We start from the raw sequence: 15,417 nt of genomic DNA, 5'->3' as shown, positions 1-15,417 counted from the left end.
AAAAGTCTGTAACAATGTACCTGCCTAAAAATACCATGGCCCAGACAGTAAGTAAGTAGTGGGGTGAGAGAGAGATGACAATGAAAACTGGTCAGTCCGAAATTTGATAGAGAAGTTTTATTTTATTTTTTCCCCCTGTAACAAAAATGCTCAATGTTCTACTGAGCTTTTTCTTGGACACACACTCACACACACACTCACACACACACACACACACACACACACACACACACACACACACACACACACACACACACACACACACACACACAGCCCAGCTGTTTCTCCTTCAGTTATGTCATATCTGGATTTGGAGCAACACTTGGATCATCATTACATGTGACCCTGTCTTTCTTTACCCTGGGACAAGCTATGGATTTTACAGTGACAACTCTATAACAAATTGCTTTACAGAGAGCAGGTGATGGTGGCGATAACAGTCTGGCCGTCCTTCTTCTTCTGTCTCACTTTGAGCAAGCTCCAGCTGTGGTCTTTAAGAGGCTCTGTGCGTGGGGGCCTGGGCTCGTGTTCTAGCCCCATCTCATGGTTTGGGCTAAATTTGGATAAAGAAAATAGGACAAGAGGGAGAAAAGGAGGGGGAGCAAGAGAATGAGGAGATTGGGCCAATACTGGCCAAAGCACAGATGAGTGCTCAGATGGCAATGATTATGACATTGTTGTGGGATCAGCACAATGATGGCAATCATCACTGAAAAAGACAACAAAATGCAAGGCAAGACAAACATGGTTTGCTGGTGCGCAACATGTCTGCAGTTCAAAGGTCGTAAATTTGTGGTTGGGCTCATGACAGGTTACGTGTTCCCAACTTAACCCCAGTTTTGTCATCTTCATTCAACAGACCGTGTGCCTCAAAGTACAGCACTCACTAGGTCTGTCTGTTAGAGACGTGTTGCTGCAGCCCTACTATTCAAGTTCATTTATTTATATAGTGCTTTATAACAAGCACATTTCGTGCAGCCTTGAAATTTACTTCACAGCAATCTGGATCAGTATTAGAACATTAAGAAGCAAGAACATTACATGTTATGTCCACTCCAGTAAAACAGCAACGTGCACAAACTTTCTGAGCTTGTAAACTTAAGGAAGAAATGTAATCCACTGCTCTGAGTTTTAAGTTAATGGGGAAAAAAAGTTAATTATTACCCTCTTTCATTATGTGGAATCCTAACCGAATGAGCGCAAAGATCCTTTTTTGGCTCATGAAGGATGGCAGAATAAAAGATTTTAGGAGCACGTAATGCTGGTTGTTGTGCGACTCCCTGCACAGGACAACAGAGTACGGTGCAGTATGCTGGCAGTGACAACAGCTACGATGTGGCCTCTCACAGCTCATCAACCTGAGACTGTGTTTATGGGGGCTGAGAAAAATGGGGCTCTTCTAGAGGACCAGGCGTGCCTGTGCTGGATTTGGGATGCGGCCCTGCTTTCCTACAATGGAATGTTAATTAGGTGAGCTGAACAGAGGAGAGGTGACCCATCCCGTTAACCACCCAACCCTTCAACAACTAGGACGGGGATTTAGTTTGATGGAACGCAAAGTTGGCATGCTCTGCATTTATCTCCTCACACTGTCTGATATATATATACTGTGGCATTATAAAGCACCGACCAAGTAATCACTTCTTTCTGACAATTCTGTAATTGTAAATTCAGCACATGTAGTAGTTCGGGCCATTTAAATGTTTACTACCAAACACCAATTGAGACTCCAGTTTTCTGCTTCCCAAAATGTTGAGAGGGTGCATGCATTTACAGATACAGATACAGATATCCATAGTACAGAAGAATAAAAGGCACTTTGTTAACATGGGCCTTTGCTCGCTTGGTGATAAGTCCACATTTACACAATCAGGTGGTGGTAGTAGTAGCAGTAGTGGTAATTTTATGAAAAGCATCAGGAGATGGTTAAAAAATCTGAACAGCAACAATATATGGATTTATTTCAGTCTGTAAGTTAATTACTGTATGTTATGATATACTGACCTCTAGAGGACACTCTGTGACTGTACAGTAGTCCCATCCATCCTTATCTCTAACCGCTTATCCAGTGTAGGTTTGCAGGTTCTGGAGCCTTTCCCCGCCTTCCTTGAGGTGGGGTGAGAGGTGGTGGTTACTCTAAAATGGAGGAATACAATAGAATGTAAATTGCAGGCTACTTGAACTTTAAAAAACATGTTTTAAATAATGGGTAAATCAGCATACATTATTTGATCGTTAAACTATACTTTCACAGCTCACACAGTTCAGTTTCCAATTCATAAAGTACTGTAACTTTTAGTAAATACCTGTTAATATTAGGATATATTTTGTTATAATTTATTTGTTCGGAGTATTTAGTTGAAAACCTGTGTCTTAGGACTTGTGAAATGCCACATACTTACCAGGACCACCATGACCCTGAATTTAATCCTGTTGTTAACTGGAGACATTTGTGTAAACTGTGACGGTGTTTATGTCAAAAGTCAAAGATCGTCATGGGTCTTTAGTTGTACTAAAAAGCAGTTAGTACACTGATGCCTTCAGTACCATTTCAAAATATATTCTAGTTACAATTCTCAAACTGTTAAAATAATTGATAAAAAGCAAATAGTCGTATCAATTAAGTCAAAGTCCCAAAGGCATACAGCAAATATTAGACTGCTTGCTAAGCAAATCATAAAACGTGTGATATTATAATCAATCCTTTGATTAACTGAACACATGACAGTCTTTGGGATTGATTTATTATGTCACTTTTCAGCAATTAGAGTAATGCATAGAATCTGATAAGAGAGAACAGATATAGCAATTGCATTATAATAATAGCCAATCCGAACTCTAAAGTTTTTTTTTTAATTTTTATGACAAAGGCAAGACATCACAACCAGTGATCTTCAACGGCATATTAAACAAATGTGACTTTGGTTAATCTGGGTCTAATGTGACTTGTGATCATTATTATGCAACATAATGGTAATAAACAAATGATACACAGTAAAACACTGGTAAGATTATCTGTTGTATAAAACTGTTGTACATTAATAACTAAGGTAAAAATATTTATATACAGTCTCGTAAAAATCATAAAGTAACTGTACAGTAAAATAAAATGTGACGTACACCATACATTAACCCAATGATCTGACGAGCAACACAGAATGGGGGGAAAAAAGGTCTCATTTAAAGGACAAGGCGACAAATATAAAGACTAAACACAATGAATTCTCACAGCAATGTGAGTCCAGAACCTGATTTTAGCTTCTTCATCTGGGCCTTGCAGGAATCCAATTTAGAGACTGTAAAAAGTAATGGTTCTTAGTTTTTGGAACACCTTTTTATGAATACTATTCTCAGATTTATTTTTCATCATGTACCTCTGTGTGGCTCACTAATGTATTTTTTTTTTAATAGTTTTTTGAAGAATCAAAAATCATCTGCCTTATCCTTTTAATACCTTGGTCTGTATTCTTTGGAAATATGATGCCATTAAAAATACTTGACATACTGTGACAATAGACTGTGTAGTCAACAAACTGTATTGACACATTTTGAAACTGCTTTTATTGCGCATTCGTACCAGCCCCTTTACTAATACCTCAAATAGTGCCTTGGCACATAAACAAATCTAATAAATACAATAAAATAAGTGTCTGAATTGATCAACAGGATTTAAATCCTATGTACAAAACATTATCTCAGTCTAAATTATGAGATGTGGATTTAACAATGTCACAAGCGGAGCAGCAGCTGACAAAGTTACTGATAAATCAAATAATCAGTTAATTAGATGAAACCACCATGTCCAGTTCTTTGACGCCCTCCTGGGTGGATGTGAGGCCACAGCTGCCGGAGAGGGGGCTGTCAGAGAAATGACTGGCAGACCTGGGCACTGCAGCGGGAGATGGAGGGGCCTGAGCCAGACCGGGCTTCTTAGGGGGGATGGGTGGAGGATTGCCCCGATCTGCTCTGGTGATTGTGGGTGATCTCATGCCCTGTGGAAGTGCTCCTGCAGCCCTTCCAATAACCATAGACAAAGGTGCTGCTAGGCTGCGGTAGTCTGTACCAAAGGGGGAGTTGTTTGGTGCTGCTACAGGCTTTGGTGTGACACTTTGCTGGACGGTGGTGAAGCGAGACAGGACCTGAGTGACTGTGCTTCTGGCCATCTGCTTGACTGGGCTGGCATCTGGAGAGGAGCTGCAGGTCACCGGTGAAAGATCCCTTGACAGGAGGGGAGGAGCAGCCTGTGTTGCCTGCGACTGAAGTTCTGGGTCAGTGGAACCTTGGAACTTGTGTCGAGCAGCATGGAAGCGCTGGTTGATCCCAGCCTGGTAAGGAGACTGGTGGTTACCAGGACTCAAGTTGCCTGGTGGGCGTTTGGCAAGGACAGGTGAAGCACAGGGCGAAGAAGGCAGAAGGGTGGCATTGCAGGGGGAGAATCGCATCTGATTGTGACTTTCAATTCCATTCTGTAGGCAGATCTTCTCTGAAAGGGCACTGTTTGGACTATGGCAGCCATTGGTTTTTATCGGACAATGATGACCATTGACTTTTGGTAGGGTAGATGATGGGTCTCCGTCTTCTTCAATGTCCTCAACCTTGACAATGTCTTGGGTTGGCTTTCCTGTGGCCCACTCCTTGCATTCTGCCTCCACTGGAGCTGTACCTACCCCCCTAACATTTGAGGTGAGAGTTTCATCTTCCAGCTTCCTCTTCAGCTCTTCTACCTGATTATAAATTGGGAGAAATCACTTTAAAGCAGAAATGTCTGGCTATTTAAAATGTGCAAACTATAGCCACCATAGTAATGAACATATTTGTCAAAGTGCCCACACCTGTTGATGCAGCTGACAACAGTGAGCTTCCTCCTTCTTCAAACGTGAGCGGAGCTGTTCTCGCTCGGTGTCAAACTCTGCCAGCTGCTCCTCCACCCTCGCCTCCATCCTCAGGGCCCTCTGCCTCTCATCTTCCAGCTCCTTCCTCAGGGCCTGACAAGTCTCCTTTTCCTAAGTGTGGAAAAGCTTTTTAATCTATGTCTGCCAAAGTCTTGTAACATTCTGTACAACACAGGGAGAGTATGGTAAGGAGGGGAAAAAATGAAATAAACTGACAATTTGGGATTTGAAATGTTAATACCTTGTCAAGTTTACGGCTCAGCTCAGCCAGACGGTGACCCTCTTCCAGAGCTCTGGCACTCGCCCATTTGCGCTCTTTGGCCAAAGCGCTCGAGAGCTGTTTGTGCTGGGCCCGTTCTTCTTCCAGCTGGTCGGTGATCCGCCGCTGTTCTTTTTCCAAACGTCGAACCTGGCTACGCTCAAATTCCAGCTAGAAGGACAGAGAGGACATATAATAAACAAATGAGATGGAGGAAGGTTACACTTCCTCTCCAAAAGTTGGCAACTGCTCATATGGACTTGCATCTATAAAGCACTCTTTAGACAAATACTTGCAGTGCAGTCCACCACACTACTAATGAGACGGCACCTGTTGTTGTAAGCGCTCCCTCTCCTTCTCCAAGATGTAAGTGACGTCATCTCCCTCTGCTGTGTCCTCAGCATGCTTCCTCTTTTCCTCCTCCAAATCTGCAATGACCTGAAACAAACACAGAGGGGAGACAAAGACCCAGAAAAGGAATTACCTCTCATTGGTTTAATGCAAACATTATAATGGTTACTTTAAAGCTATGTAAAGTTGGCAAATTCATGTTTTTTTTTTTTGTTTTTTTTTTGTGGTTTAACAAAGTCTACAACTGAAAGCTCTGTCAATGGTTTACATGGCACAATAAACACCTGATGATATGAAACCTTACTTACAGGAACTGATATATATTGGCATTGTGTTTTTATATTTAATTCCTAATGACTTCAACAGTTTGTGTGTTAGTAAATAAATATATTAATATTTTTGTGTGTATCCCTTTTTGGAAATTGTTCATGCTGTAAACAATAGTGCTTTCCAAATTGTAGAGCAATTACATCTAATTAATTATGTGTTCCAAGATTTAGATGCCAGCAGTACTTTGCCAGTACTTTTTAATATTTAGCAGCACTGCACTTTTCTGGCTTCCCTTCACTTGCCTGTTATGCCACTGAGACAACATTTATTTATTCACATTTATTTTGTTTACAACACTTTATTTATATTTTTAAAAATCTGCACAAGGAACCAACTCATTTCTAGATTAAGAACCACACACATCGGCACTCACCCTTCTGTGCCTGCTCTCTGCTGCCGCCAGCTGCGCCAGCATCTTCTCTTGCATCCTCCTGCAGTGGCTCACAACCAGTTTGAGAACCACCAGGGGGTTGGAAGTGGAGGAAGTACATCCGGGGTCCTTGTTCTGCTCCCCCACAGCCTCACTGTCTCTCTGCAAAGCTAGGAAAGGGTCACTGAGGTTGTACCTGCCATACCGCTCCTGGATAAACAGCTCTTTCTGCTGGGCCTAAGGAGATGAGACAAGGAAAGAGATGGTACATTGGTGATGGAGGAAAAGCAATCATCTATGGTAGGTTGAGTGGAATGGCCTGGCTATTTATGCTTGTGCATTAATTTCCTTTTTACATAAGGTTTTTAACTTGATTGGAGTATGTTAATCTTCTGATTGATGTGTTTTGTGTTTATTTTACCCATATTAACAGTGTGGCAACTATTTAATAGATGACTGTTATTAAGTACAGGGATTAATCTTCACTAGTGGATGAGTTGTAATGACTTGTCAACAACACGATTTCTCCTCTAGCACGACCAATTATTACCACCACTGTGGTTAAGAGTAACAACCTTTGGATGGATTGATATGAACAAGTCTTCATGCTGATGTTAGGGACTGGCTCAAAGAACTATACAGCCTTGGCTAAGATAATATAATTATAGATCTTTACCCCAGATGTCCAGTTGGTCTGTCTTCTGACCCAAATATATATAACCTCAAAATTTTCTTTACAGTGGATTAGTCCAAAAATAACCTTGCTGCAATAATTTACATAACATTTTCAGTTTTTTTCAATTACATTAATTGCCAGAGATATAATCTAATCTCTATAGATTATGATTATAGTTTAAACCCTGTTATCATTGCTTTCACTTAAACAGAAAGTAACTTACTATGTGCATCATATTACGATCTACATTTATAATATTTAAGTTATAAATACATTGTATAGAGGAAATGGAAAGAGACAAAGGGCATCTATAAAAACAACCTTCCTTTTCTGCTAGCAGGAAGAAAGAGCAACAGATGGTATGCATCAGTCAGTCTTTAGCAGAACAGCTGCTCTGGACTGGGCCTTGGCCAAGCCAGACCTGTTCTGTTTAAACTCATGACAAAGGAGGGATAACAGCAGCATGACATTTCAGGTTCAGCAGATGCCTTTGGGCCTGCCATGAAAAGGGACTGAAGTGAGAGAGGGGGAGCGAGACAAGGGAACTGAAGCAGAGCTGGCAATGTGTCTTAATGAGGTTTCAACAAAAGAGGATCAAGGGATTAGAGAGAACAGTATCCTCTCTGGCAGGGTGAGGACAGGGCTCCTGATGACTGATACCTTAGAAGTTTAAAGTGTAGTAAAAGGTGTGTTTGGGCCTTAAGAGCAGTACTCATCCATTTTGTGGTTTTCATTGTTGAATGTGTGGGTGGGTGTTACAGCTAAGCATACAGAGAGATTCTAATGACTCCCACAACATTACAGTAATGATGATCTAATACTTTCCCAAATTAGAAATATTTATGTGACTCAAATCTAATCCTCATCGAGATCATTTTAACATCATGGGAGAATGATCTTAAAAGAAATCACATCTGCATCAACAACCTGAATTTGAGAACAGCCATACTAGAAAAGGAGAAATTACTCACTTCATTGGCAAATACATCATTCTACTGGTTTGTTGATGGTTCACAGATCTCAGTTTTTAAGGCTTTGTGAAGTTTGCAAACAGGACAACACTGTCACACTGTTACTACAGCTCACCTGAAAGACCAATCTGTTTAAGGTCATCAGAACACAAACCTCTAATGATGCTGACTACAAACAATATTCCGTGGGAGATCACAGACTTTGTGATTGGCATTTTTTGACATCACTATTAGTTCATCTGGCACAAAGACAGAAGGGTAAGGCTGCAAAGCTTTGCTGCTGTTATTTGATCCAGTCCTCTGAGGATGGTGTGAAGGCGGATCAAACAGCATGAAGGGGTGAAACAGGAAAACATAGGGTGCCCATGAGATTTCAAAAATGCCTCTGAAATGTAGGCACTAGCTAATGCCAAATCACCATGCAGTACCTGCATCCGCTTTGGGAAAAATTCATACTATACATCTCATGAATGCAGAATGTAATTGTTATTGGATACACATAGTAAGGATATAGATTTCAAATCTTATCATACAAGTGGATACTTAATTTTGAAGAGAAGTCTGTCTTCCTGCCAGTGGCTGGCTGTTCTGATGTGTCACTTTATATTCAGAAATGAAACAAGTGTAAACATTTCTGGACATGCTTGTATTATTGAATGTAGATGTGTATGTTGATTTTAGGCAAAGTTTATGTGAACTAACTGAAGCAACTAACTCATTGATACAGTTGCTTGTAATTACTGCAGGAATCTGAGTGCTTGGTCACACAGGGCAAAGCATTTTAATACAATAACAAATACTAATTGGCATTACTATATTACCAACTATTAGTAGTACTAGTAAAATAGTATACCGATACTTACTTACTCTAATAGTACAGCATAATAGAAAATACTTAAGTAGTTCTCCCTGTTACACAATAGCTCTCTCGCTCTCTCTCGTGCAAACTCTCTCTCACGTCTTCAATGCACAGAAAGACGTGCATCTCATCATCACAAAGAGGCTTTTCTTTCTTTTTCGGCATCAGTCCTCCAAAAAGGGTGGAGGAAGTGAAAACCCAGATTACAGGAAATATTTCTGATACTTAATACTTTCAACTCTACCAGAGCATACCCACTGCAGCATAGTGTACATGTAAAATATTCAATATGTAGCTGTTATGCATCATAGTCTGCCTCCATTATTCATGCCTTTGTCTGTTCTTTGGCAGTTCTTGCCAACCTGTGTTCTTTTGCTTTGGAAGCCGTCTTTGTGTCATGGCTGCACCATTTCCAATACAGCTTATCTTTTGCTGACACATGCCTGGACTGTGCAATGTTGGCGACAAGATCTGTATTGTTCTGAGAAGGTGATCTATAAACTGGAGTCTCCTGAATTATTTCAGAGCTGCTTAGGCAGATGGTGAAACTGTCTTAAATGTTCACATACGGAATCAATAATATGTAAACAGTGTATGAATATCTGAAAAATCACATGATTTTGAATGAAGCATGGTGAATGCTACAGTTGCACACTACATCAGTTGATGCATCTCAAGGTAAACACATTTGATGAGCTTCTAGAAGCTCTAGTCATTCACACTAGGTGAACTTGACAGTTAATTAAAGGCTCATTTTCATATTACAGTTCTCTTTGAACTTAAAGTAAAGACTCATATTCTTTAAGCAAAGCAAAGGGACTACTGGATCACTGCATGTCTTTGTGTGCCAAATACAAGCATTGCCAGAGACTAACTTCCTTTTGAAAGCCACGGCATGAGCAGCTGCAGGAGTGACTCACAAGGAGAAAAATGCAGCAGATTGCTGCCACAGATAGTTCTGCATGATTAAATATAGATGACCATAGAAAAACCACATTATTAACCTCACATCCTGTACTTCAACTTTATCCTGTTTTAAAAATAAATAAATAAATAAATAAAAAATCGATAAGAATGTTTAAAAAACACAGAGTGCATGAAAACGTGCCAGTTCTTGTATTTAACCTAGTAACAAAACAAGTGATCAGTTATTAATAGAACTGCATGGTGATCTGTTGTTAAGCTACAAACTTGTCACTTGACATTTGGTGTACAAGTGACACATACGTTCAGAACAGTATGAGCAACCATGAGTGGACGTACTTCTCTAATTATTTTGGTCTGTAGCCATGCCACCAGCTCTGTTAGGTTGTCATTAAACACACTACGTGAGCATGCTTACACACTCAAAGTGATCTTTATATACCTTACCTTAAGGCTACATTATGTAATGTTTTAGTAGTATTTTCTAATTTTTTTAGTAAAAATATGCTCCAAAAAAATAGAGGGGTTCTGTCAAAGCATCTACTATGACCCAGACTCCTTAAAGAGCCTGGCAGCAGTGCAGTTATTCCCTTTCTAAAGCTTTCTGGGTGAGGGTCACTCTTCTAACCAATCAGATGGGGTCAATTACCTCTGCAATACTGGTAGGTTTTTAATTTCTTCTTTATTGTAATTTCCTAACAACTAATACACTAGTTCGAGAAGAATGTTGTAGGGCAAAGGCAGACGGCTGTGTGAAGCAGAGTGGCTGGATTTCTCATGCTTCCACTTCCAGGATTTCTAAAAGTTACACATTACATTTTAAACTAGCCCAGCTTTTTATTCCTCTTGATTCTGCACAGTTCTCGTAATGGCTCTGACCTCAGTGAGTCATACATCAGTTTTTGCTTTGACTAAATGCAATTCACGCTAAGCCTCCAACAGACACTTTAGCCATCAATGAAGTTGTACCACTTGCATGGCTGCAAAAACAAATTAATTACGGTGGGGGAGATGTTGTCATAAATCTATGTTTATGTGAGGATACAAGCTAACATTCCACACCACCTCCTCCTTAACAGCACTGGTATTAGGTTGTGTTTCACCTAAGAAAGAAATCTGCCAGGAAATTAGAGATCCTGTTTCACTAAACCTTTGCAAATAATTTCCTACACGTTAGTGATCATACCCTTATTAAACTGTGTTTATAAATTAACACTGCCACATGGATTCAGTCCCAGATGTGAATGGGTTAACAGTTTGTGCTGGTGGAGGCAGTGAAAGAAGCACAGCCATGTTCCCCTCAAGCTCCAGTTAAGGCCAATGTTTATTTGTTCACTCCTACTCTTGCTCACATTGAGTCATCAGTGTGCCCAGTGTGCTGTAACTCTTCTTGCCTTAGAAGGCCAGATCCCAGGGGTGATGAAGGAATGTGGTCTAGACACAACACATGAACGTTCAGCAGCAGACTGCTCTCTAGCTTGTTCTTTCAATGGTCCATTTTACAGCAGGAAAGTGACTAGCATTCCAAGAGTGTATAAGCTGTAAATCTCAAATATTAGTGAGAATATAGTCCGCAGTGGTAAAAAGGTTTGGAGAAATGCTGCATCATTAAGTTGCTTATTCACGACTTATCATGGGTTTGTAGGTTATTAATGGCGTCATGGTAACACTGTGTGACTGAACGAACGTCACAACTCTTTTTAAATGAAACTTCCTTAAGGCCATGGAAGCTGAAGGCTTGAGTATGTTGGCCTGCAGGACAGGATTTAGTAAAAACAGCCTTGACAATCCTTTAATTGAATTCAGCGGCATTAATCCTGCCAAAGTAAGACCTCCTATGGTTGGAACTAGCTGCTCTGTGTTAAAGTGTGTGTGTGTGTGTGTGTGTGTGTGTGTGTATATTGTGGCTTATTCTAATTTAAAATTGTAAAATAAATGTTACCTACTGATTTCTTGTCATTCTGTTGCCAATTCCTCAGAGCAGCAAATAGGGCAATGTCCACAGAAAACTCCAAAAGCATTCATTGGTGAATTCACTATGATGGTGTAGCTTATGTTGTATAAGAAGATCCTTTTGCTATCTTAAACCATGCAAAGTTATGGCTGCTACAGGAGTGTTTTAGGTTATTTCTTTTGACACTTGTGATACCTGTTACCACTGAACTGAATAGTAACTGACATAAATTTAACCTGACCATAGCTGCGTCCCATATGACAAAACTACCAAGATTACAGGAGGGAATGATGAGGATTGCAGGATCTGTATTGGTAGTTTAAAACTGAATGACTTAAAGTTAAACATGTTATTAGTTACCAGTTACATTGATTAGTACCTTCAATGCATCAATGACCAGGTCTCGAGCCTCGAGTTCTCCCTCCAAGATGCTGAAGAGCATCAGCAACTCTGGCTTGGTCAAACTCTCCATGTTCAGCTTGGACTGTAAGGGCAAAGGATGAAAGAAAATCAGCTGGTTGAGATTATTTTAGATTTTGTCCTAATGGAAATGGAGTTGGCAGTTTAATTTTCTGTCATTCTTTCTCAAAAAACAAAATGATTTTACCAGATTTTTCTACCAGAAAATGAAAAGACCTTTTTGCCACTTGTGTTTTCCTTTTCTAAGTAATTTGATTTAATCTTTATACAGGCCCTGTGTTTTCTGATCCCCTAACATCAGGCATCAGACGTATCTGTTCTCATTGGCTGATTTATAGACTGTAAGAGGACGTGTGGTAATTATGTTGAGAAAGAAGAATCAATTTAACTGCTAAAATAAGGGACATCTATCAGCCATTATACCATCTATCTAAAATGCTAAAAGCTGACCAGTTTAAGGTGTAAATTTTAACAACATGACCACATTTGTATATTTTTGTTTTGCCCCTTTCATATTTCAAACACAATGGGTGCCACAGTACCTATTTTGTGTCAGCAAAGTGGTGTGGTCTCTTTTGTGATGTGTCTGCACTCTAATCTCACAGCTGTGTTGGTTCTGATGACAAGCCCTGCGGTGTCCACACGTCAAACAACCAACCACACTCTCCCAAAGTGAAAAGCAGGAGGGCCCCTCTTTGAAATAAGATCAAAGCTGCTGGTGTTATTACAATAAGCATCCTTTTCAGATAGGTGTCATCATTTTGGACATGTAGGATTGATTGATGAACACTTCACTGGCTGAAAACTTAACAAAGATGTACTCTACAGGGAATCACTTTATTATTCTTTCTGTTCTGCAGCTAAAGCTTCAGAAAAATCTCCCCCTCTACCATTTAATGGATTTTAATCCCCACCTGAACTAGCATTTATTTAACCGGCTCTGCGCTGAGCACTTTGTGGTAACCACAAGTTTCCACATCATGAAGTCATCACTTGAGGGCGGGCTGCTCTTGGCACTGGTATAATGACACTGCCTTTCATATTTCAGCCTGTGACTACCATATTACCGAGGCATCTTCAATAACATTGATAAGAAAAAGAAAATCATTAACGAGGACGGCTAAAAATTAAAACTACTAATTCAACAAACTATGCATTTACAACATTTAAACAACTGTCACACTCATGCAGTGCAGTATGCAGATATGAAAAGGGGAATGAGCATGAACTTCACCTACAACCCAATCTCTGCAGCAGCGCCCTCTCGCAAAGAAGGCACACACTGTGTTTGAGTTCTGCCTTAACCAGCACTCATGGTCTGTGGCCTAACCACAGGGGCAAAATGCTAATTAAACTACAGCATACACACCTCCCTTGGTTTTGGTTTACAGGCTTCTTTGCTAATTTCACAGGCTGCCATAATCACTGTGAGAAGAGTGCGCGCTCTGTTGGATAAATATCTGGCCCAGCGGGAGCCAACATGTGTCATCAAGCTTGTTTAGAGTCTCATCATTTTAATATAATTTCACCTAATCCCCGAGTTAATGTTGTAATCATGAGGATACAAATGGGGAGTAATAACATGGGGGAAATACTAACATTCCCACACGTTCTGAGCTTCACTTCCAGTGATGAATAATCCTTTTATGTGTTTGTTTTAAACCTGGTCAGCCACGTGCCTTGTCTTAAACACCTTAAACTCATTAAAAATTTGACTTCAAAAATACATGTTTTGCTCCAGTGCAAAGAGGCCTTCAATTTGTGAGTAACTGCTTGAGTCTCCATACACAGCATCAAGCGAAAATAAACCTTCACCTAAATCATACAGTATGAAAGCCAGTTAAATATTATTGCTTTTTTAGTCTGAGGACAGTTTCTGTCAGCTGCTTGTGCTTAACAGCGAGAGTTGTACTAACAAAATCAAGCATATTTCAGGTTGCAATCTAAGCAAATTATTTTTACAGTTGTAAAATGGCTGTTAACACAATTGTAAACTAAGACTGATGCTGCACAATGGCTCACTGTAGCAAAAGGCCTTGTCTGAGAACCCTGATAAACGTGGGTAAGTTGGAAAAGAAGAGGGGGTGGGGGACAAACACCCAGCATGACCTGACAGACTGCAAAATCACTCACTGACAAACTGACATAAATTAAGGTTCAGTTGAGGGAAAGGACAGGCTGGGATGTATGCTGGCTTTCCTTGTTCTGTGGTTAACCGGATGAAACATGTCTGGAGACTAAATTGGATTTAGTAGCCAACCCAATTTTTGTCTACAGGCAACTTGATTATTTGCTTAGCTTCCAGCCTACATCATGGATGTATTAGTTTCTAAAGTGTTATAAAACAAGACCGGGGAATCCAGAGTGTTGACACTTCTGAGTCCAACAGCTGGATCCACCGTGAATGAATCCTCTCATCACCACCATGAAGACCAACCTGTAAACAGTGTCCGTCTGACTACATGAGACGACTAGTCTGCTTTCCTTTTCTGAGTTTAAGAATAACACTTTAGGTTTAACCCACTTGTGCTCAAACAAAACACATTCTGTGTCATTTCATCATTAGCAGATCCAGTGTAAACGGCTCGGCCTATAGTCGAGACTAACGTTTCTTCGGCCACATTTTTTTTCTTTTCTTTTGGACCAAAACTTCCCCAAGACCCGATGCAACACTGCAATTTGCAAGCTATCGAGTCTAACTTCACACTGCCAACAGGAAAAAACCGTTTTCTATAGCTCTGCTTACCTTCATGAGGCCCTCTGAGCTCTTTAAAAACTCCAGCATGAACTTTTGTCCTGTCAGAAGATTTGTTTCACTGGCTTTGCCTCTTCTGATCCCGACGCAGCGGAACACCGAACGGACCAGGGCTGTTCTGACGGCTACGACAGCCAATAGGGGAGGACGAAGTCGGAAAGCTGACCAATGAGAAGCGAGCATTCGGCAGAAGGGGCAGGCACAGCGGTTTCCCACCTCTTGGATTTCGGTCTGATTTCTTTGTGTAGAATTTCTCTGCCTGCCTCTTCCGAAAGAGTCTCCAGGCATGTTGACAATTTAAGCTACGTTGGTGAAAACTTTACAAGCACTTCGCCGTAAGAAACATTTCTCATTTAGGTTGCTTGGTTCAGTGCATTGTCGAGGCTATTAAAGTGGGATTAAGGAAAGTTGTGGGTTTAATTACACAAACAATCTCAGCAAACTCCCTGCATATGTGTTGTACTTCTTTGCTGTATTTTGCAGATCTTGCTGCCATCGGCTGACTGTCTAATATTTCTGGAGTACTAATTTGGCATTTGATGCAAAGTTATACTGTTACATTTGTATAGTAGCTTATTTTTATAATGTCTTACAAAAAACATTATGCCGCTCCTGGAGAAAGTAGACATACAGTATCCACTACTTTTGTAAATGCA

General features: G+C 40.4%; 1 protein-coding gene across 2 annotated transcripts; it reads right to left on the bottom strand.

Annotated features, from left to right (window-relative positions):
• Positions 1–145: 145 nt before the first annotated feature.
• cttnbp2nla (CTTNBP2 N-terminal like a) lies at positions 146–14,959 on the bottom strand. Of its 2 annotated transcripts, XR_010914414.1 has the most exons (9): positions 14,753–14,959; positions 11,966–12,070; positions 6,206–6,439; positions 5,482–5,589; positions 5,134–5,322; positions 4,833–5,003; positions 3,798–4,724; positions 2,005–2,136; positions 146–553 (listed from the first exon to the last, which is right to left on the bottom strand). XR_010914414.1 is itself a non-coding variant. In XM_067504232.1 (8 exons), exons 1-8 carry the CDS (start codon positions 14,942–14,944, stop codon positions 2,062–2,064), a joined length of 2,001 nt encoding a protein of 666 aa, XP_067360333.1. In that variant the 5' UTR covers positions 14,945–14,959; the 3' UTR covers positions 1,538–2,061. The 2 variants fall into 2 exon arrangements, 1 of the variants encoding a protein (XP_067360333.1); XM_067504232.1 differs by lacking the exon at positions 146–553 and having other exon boundaries at positions 1,538–2,136.
• Between the last annotated feature and the right edge of the window lie 458 nt (positions 14,960–15,417).

The sequence above is a fragment of the Channa argus genome, chromosome 5, assembly GCF_033026475.1.
Source record: "Channa argus isolate prfri chromosome 5, Channa argus male v1.0, whole genome shotgun sequence".
NCBI lineage: Eukaryota > Metazoa > Chordata > Actinopteri > Anabantiformes > Channidae > Channa > Channa argus.
This window is presented reverse-complemented; position numbering and strand designations above follow the sequence as displayed.